General features: G+C 36.2%; 1 protein-coding gene across 1 annotated transcript; it reads right to left on the bottom strand.

Moving 5' to 3' along the window:
• Positions 1 to 333: 333 nt before the first annotated feature.
• On the bottom strand, positions 334 to 4,392 carry LOC125223003 (uncharacterized). The gene is made up of 2 exons (XM_048125944.2): positions 4,053 to 4,392; positions 334 to 1,762 (listed from the first exon to the last, which is right to left on the bottom strand). The coding sequence occupies exons 1-2, from the start codon at positions 4,152 to 4,154 to the stop codon at positions 605 to 607; spliced, it is 1,260 nt and encodes a 419-aa protein (XP_047981901.1). The 5' UTR covers positions 4,155 to 4,392; the 3' UTR covers positions 334 to 604.
• Between the last annotated feature and the right edge of the window lie 1,815 nt (positions 4,393 to 6,207).

Genomic DNA, 6,207 nt, shown 5'->3' with positions numbered 1-6,207 from the left:
TATTGTTTATCAATAAAAGAAAAAGGACTAAACGTCTTCAAAAAAGGCCACACCTTTAAGGAGGGAGACACAAGCAACACAGGCAAATTCTCCCCACTTTGAACTAAGAAACATAATCTATTTATAGACCCTACTAAAGACTCCAACTTAAAATAAAACCCTACTAAAATAAAGAATCCTAAGCGTAATCGAACTAGGATAAGATTAACTCCAGAAACTAAGGCCATTGATATGATGGAATGAAAATGCAAACAAATTGACATTTCATTCCTACATTCATTTCATCCCATCATACTAAAAAGGGCCCAAGAGATAAACATGAAAGAGATCAGCTTGAAAAAAACCCCGAACTACATCGTTGCAAAGTTTGTTTCCGGTTTGAAATTCAAACCTTCCAACGGCATACATCGAAAGCAAAGCTATTCATTTTTATGATGTGTAGTATTATTTATATTACATATATAAGAAATTGTATCGAGACCAATAGACACACAGGCCCGACTCTATGAATCTGCTATTGCTATATCCTGCTGGTCAAAAAACAGTGTAGTGTATATATTGAGTCAGTCCTAACTTACCATTGTTTCAATTTCGATGTTGCTACCTAGCTCACCCCTGTCTGCATCATCGGGAAGAACGACCACTTCTCGTTATGTCCTCCTCCCTCCTCCCCAACAAACCACTCCGACGACCCCATGCTCGATTCGTCCATGTTCTCAAAGTTGAATTCCTTGCTCGATCCTAGAGTGATCGTTCGCTTCTTCTGATGCCCTCCTTCCATCTCCCCCTCCTCTGCCTCCCCTCTCCTTCTCGAGCTTTCTCCTGCGTTTGCCTTTTCTAACCACCCGCTCATGTGTTGTGAGCTTGAATTCGACTGGGGCATCTTTTCCACGCATCTTATCACTTCCTCATCCGTTATCTCGAATGAAACCCTATGACTCACTGCACTCTCCTCGTTTTGCAATCTATTGCCGCTATCTGAATCTTGACGATTCAGTAGGTGGTTGTCCCGTGGTATGGGCCCCACAGCATCTGGAGTTACTGCACCAGATGCTTGACGAGACTCCCATTCGCGAAGGACAATCTTGTCGAGTTCCAGAAGTTTAGGAGGGTTACCAGTTTTGAACTCGAGGAAAAAGGGATGACCAGCAGCTGCAAATTCACGGTCGAGGAAAGGTGACGACGTGCCTGAACCAGAGATGCCCGAGCTTGGTGAGATCAGATGGCTTACTGGACTGCCAGGTTGAAGCTGATAAGACTGAAATTCATACTGCGAAAAAGGGTATCTCTGACCGCTCTGGAGGTTGGGTTCAAGAAGTCTTGCAAACGGCACCTCAGGAGAGGATGGTGTGGTCATGTGGACAGACTCAGGGGGAGGCGTGTAAGGGGCAGTAGATGGCTCTGTGGTGAATGTAGAAAAGACTGGAGGAGAAACTAACTGGGTCTCGTGAGCATAAGGTCCAATTGCAAACATAGAGGCAGGACCGGGAGAATACATATTTGCTGATACAGATGTCATAGATAATATGCCACTCGGTGACTGAGTAGCAGAAGGAGTTTCTGAAGGAAGGAAAGATGCAGGAGACGAAGGAGGTGCGACAAAAGGAAATACTATAGAAGGCGGTTGGGATGAATGTTCAGCTCTGGTGGAATCAGCCCCTGAGGCACTACTTTCAGGAACAAGAATGGCATGCCTGATTCGCTTATTCTTGGGCGACCCAAAACACCAGTAAAGACTCCAGAAGCTTCCCCACCTTCTTTTCTGCACAACCAATAGTACTACTTCAATATCATAGTAGTAGTATTTTTCTTAAGTTGGAACAACAAACTAATGTGATAACAATACGTTGGCATCAACTAAGAAATGTTGGAAACATGTAAATGAAGAAAAAAGTTGGAGTTCATAAAAATAATACATTTGAAGCTGAACGCATATCAGTCACTAGCTAAAAAGATCAAGTTATCGAAAGATCTGTTCAATCTTTTTTTATCGGGGAATCTTAATCAATGATACTGATTAAATGGTACTCCTAAAACATAGCGGAGAGATTGCTCATCAAATTCAAAGAACAATCTGACAAACCAATAGTCGCAATATGAAATTTATTTTGCAAATATCACTCAGAAAATCCTTAAACAAGAGTACAAGACTAGGTCACTAGAGCGAGATGTATGCTAAATGAAGGACTGGGAGCCACAAGCAGGAATAACAACACATGAACTAGTTTTCTGGATATTCCCTTGAAGTTCTTGGTCAAACTGCCCCAAGTTCTTGACAAAAATTATTTTGGTCAAAATCAAGATAGCACAACATGATGCATTTTACAGGATTGTGAATGAGATGGTAGTCATCAATTATAGTCGTAGAAATAATTTAAAAAAAAAAACATGGTGCACTTTACAGGGACCAGGCTTGTATATCATACACCTGTGATTTTACTTGTCATCCTATAAAATTTTTAAACACAATTTCAAGTTACCATAGGAATGAAACTAATATGTCAGATTTCAAGTTGGATTTATTAGTTCACAAATATAATATTTTTTTCCTGCTCCACATAATGATAGATCTTCTTCAAAGCCATAGAAAGCCATAATGTTGATTTATATCTCTGCTCCTATTGCCAATAACAATGAGTAATACATAACAATGAGTAATACAGGCTTCCAAACAGAGTTTTATTATCATGTGAAGCGCCTGAAACACAGTAACTTAAAGGATATACCTATAGCACTTTATAAAACATATCTACAAGTAATATGATGTTGCACTACAATGTGATTAACTGATTATGCATCTCTGCTTCAAATATATGTATGCATATCAGCATATAAAGAGCAGATGTTCAGACGAAGTCATACTTAGATGTAAAATAAGATTTGCAATTGCTTGCAGGTGTAAATGATAATTTCTTGGATGGGAATTCATTTAGAACTAATGTTAATAACTTAGCCATCACTCCTTAGAATGTTCATGATATCAAATTACATAAGGTTGATTCACAATCTAAGTTGTTCAAATAATCACTATTTTCTAATTGTGATAAACAGGACACAAAGAAGCATGACAGACACCGATAGGAAATACTAGCCATATTAGCTACCTGTCAAAATTTCTAACAAAAATATAGCGTGTTGTAGCGAATTGTATGCATTGATAGCATATCATTATATTTTGAGTTCCAATAAACATACTTTACGACTGAAAGAAAACAATTGCAGTCAGTATAATAGGAACAGGACAAGCCGATTCTTGAACACTGCAAACTTACTAGCTGTGTTTATAGGTGATTTACATCTAAGAGATGACAAGTATCATCATAAATGAAAAACATTGGGATAAGCATGAGTTTCTGAGTATATGCAACCGTCTTTTGCAGACCATCATGCTTCCAACCTCGGAAATTGAAGTTAATCATTGCAACCACAAAATCTTCCAAATTCATTGCCATATCTCGTTAAAGACTACTTAAAAAAAGGGACATGATGGAGTAACAGAGTTGCATCATAACATGCAACTTTGGAGTAACTTTTTTCTTTTTTATATGATTATTTGTAGATCCAACTACTCACTGTAGTCTCTGATGGGACCTCTTTCCCACTGATTGAACAATAAACTCCAAAAATTGCTTTTACAAACTAAAAACAATGCAAAAAAAAAAAAAAAAAAATCGAAATTCTCAAGTATCTTCAGAAGTCCATGAAACCAAACCAAAGTAAATCCAGGGGGAAAGGTGAACATTAAGTGGTATATTTCTATCAACGCTTACACAAAAACAAAGCCATACGATATCCAAAATTATACCGATCAATAAACATAGAAAATACAAAATCAAATTCATCAGATCTCCAATCTGCCACAAATCTCGGAATGAGGAAAAGAAAAACATTAAAAAATTGAGCTACAACGAGTCAACGAAACGGATCAGAACTATTCAAAATCAATTCCAGCACAAAAAAAAAAACGTAAATCGCCACAATCAAACACTAGAAGGAAGACACGGAAAACAAAAATTGAACAAGAAACGAAAACCTCATTTCCAATCAAATACCTGAGCAGAAGTATGATGGCCGCGCGTCTCCCCAGATACGATCGCCGAGGCGGCGGCGTTAATCGTGTCCATCGCGTCGGGTCCATTCACGCTTCTTCTCATTTTTAACGCAGCCGAATCGAGCTCAAAAACATGCTCAGATGCAAAATCACGAAACGTGAAATCAAACGCTACTTGGCCAAATTCTTCTGCGAGAAACGGAAACGGAAAGACGGCTCCCAAACGCAGCAGCGAATTGAGTTTGCGTATGAAAAAAAAATGCAGATATATGTTGATATAAATACATGTGTGTCTGTGTGTGTATATAGTGATTCAGAGGTCAGACACGGCACTGAATGAAAAGCGATTAGTTTAATTCAATGATGACGGTTTATATGTTTTCGATAAATAATTAATTACTAACGAAATTACCAAAAAGGGCTTCTGGTTATCTTCGAATTTAGTTTGTCATGCTCGACCAATTAATTTAAACAATGTAACGCTGCTGTGAAGGATAAGAGTTATTAGAGACGATTCAAATGTCTCACTCCGTCATTTGGTGTCCAGATTTATAATTTTAGTCTATCCGTTGTTACCAAGTTCATTTTTATTATGAATAGTTGTATACGTCACTTTTCCACTAACTCATTTCAGTCACATTTTATTATAAAATAAATATATAAAAATTAATCTATTATTTACTATCTTTTCTCATCCATTTTCCTTTATATTTCTTAAAATTCACGCCGACGTGACTCTGTATGCGGACAGAGCAAGTAGCAAATTGTAAATAGGATCATCAGATATAAGTTTGGATTTTGAATACTAGTTTTGCCTAATAAATTTTTCAATCGTTTAATACAACTTTTTGTATTTTGTGGTTATAAAATTGTGATTTATGCGGTTCACCATTTAAAGAACTATTTTGACTCGGCACAAGTTTTAAAAAGTTATTGTATTTGATTTTGCGAAAAAAAGTAAATAGAAAAAAGTAAATAGAATACGGAAACCATTTTTAGTACTCTCGTTGTCTGCCATTAAGAGCTACATTTGAGTTCGATATGTGTTTTAAGAAATATAAAAAAAAGTGAGCGGCAAAAGATAGTGGAATATGAGATTCATTTTTATATATTAGATTTATAATAAAATGTGAGTGAAATGAGGTAGTGGAAAGTGAAGTGTATCTACCATTTATAGTAAATACATAAGCTCCAAGACGGAGAATTATTCTTTGTTAAAAGTTGTTGTCCTTATAATTATATTTTCATTAAAATAATTGTGGTAATGAACAAAAATTGCTTCTTCTTCTATCTTATTAAAAATAAAACGTTTTTATTTGTGGATTAACCCATTAAAAATACTCATTTTCTAAAATAAAAAAAATATTATCTTTATTTTTTCTCTCTTATACTATTATTTATCATCCACAATTTATAAAATAATAATACATAAAATCTCATTTCAAAAAGCAAATATTTCATATTTATTTAAATGAAAGTAGTATTACTTTTTACAAATAAAAGTGATCATTCATGTATGAATAAAAGTCTGATTAGTATAAGTACTAGCAATTCTTAGAGCATCCCCATCCGTGCTCTTAGTTAAGAGCACGAAAGTGGGCCCGGACCCACTTTTACTGTTTGTCCTTAGCTAAGAGCACAACAACCACATCCGTGCTCTTAGCTAAGGACAAGCTCAAGGGTCCCACCATTCTATTATTCAATTTAAATAAAAACATTTTCACAATATTAAAATGCATTAAAATATCCGAAATACTATTACAAATTACAAAATAATTAAAAATTACATAATTAAAATCCTAAAAATTAAAAATTACACAAATAAAATCCTAAAAATTAAAAATTACACTACTCGTTGCCGAATTTCGCCCAAATGTGATTGATTAGATCTTTTTGTAGCTCAGTGTGGGCTCTTGTATCGCGCATTGTGTGTCTTCTTTCCATCCTCTCGTTCACCGTCGTATGCACACCTCGACGTGGGGGAGACCTCGCGGTTGAGCTTCCGGCTTCATCCTCGTCGTAAAAGTTACCCGCCATCGGTCCTTCGTCAGCTATAATCATGTTGTGCAAGATAATGCACGTGTACATGATGTCGGCGATATTCTTAACGTACCAAAGCCGAGAAGGGGACTTCACAATGTTGAATCGGCCTTGAA

Source organism: Salvia hispanica, chromosome 1, assembly GCF_029641045.1.
Source record: "Salvia hispanica isolate PSC_SH4W2 chromosome 1, Shi_PSC_v1, whole genome shotgun sequence".
NCBI classification, from domain to species: Eukaryota; Viridiplantae; Streptophyta; class Magnoliopsida; order Lamiales; family Lamiaceae; genus Salvia; species Salvia hispanica.
This window is presented reverse-complemented; position numbering and strand designations above follow the sequence as displayed.

Bases quoted from the DNA above. Each gene is read 5' to 3' on its own strand.
- LOC125223003 (XM_048125944.2), bottom strand. From the start codon at position 4,154: ATGAGAAGAAGCGTGAATGGACCCGACGCGATGGACACGATTAACGCC. The intron at 1,763-4,052 runs GTATTTGATTGG...TTGGTTGTGCAG, and splicing joins GCCATCATACTTCTGCTCAG to AAAAGAAGGTGGGGAAGCTT.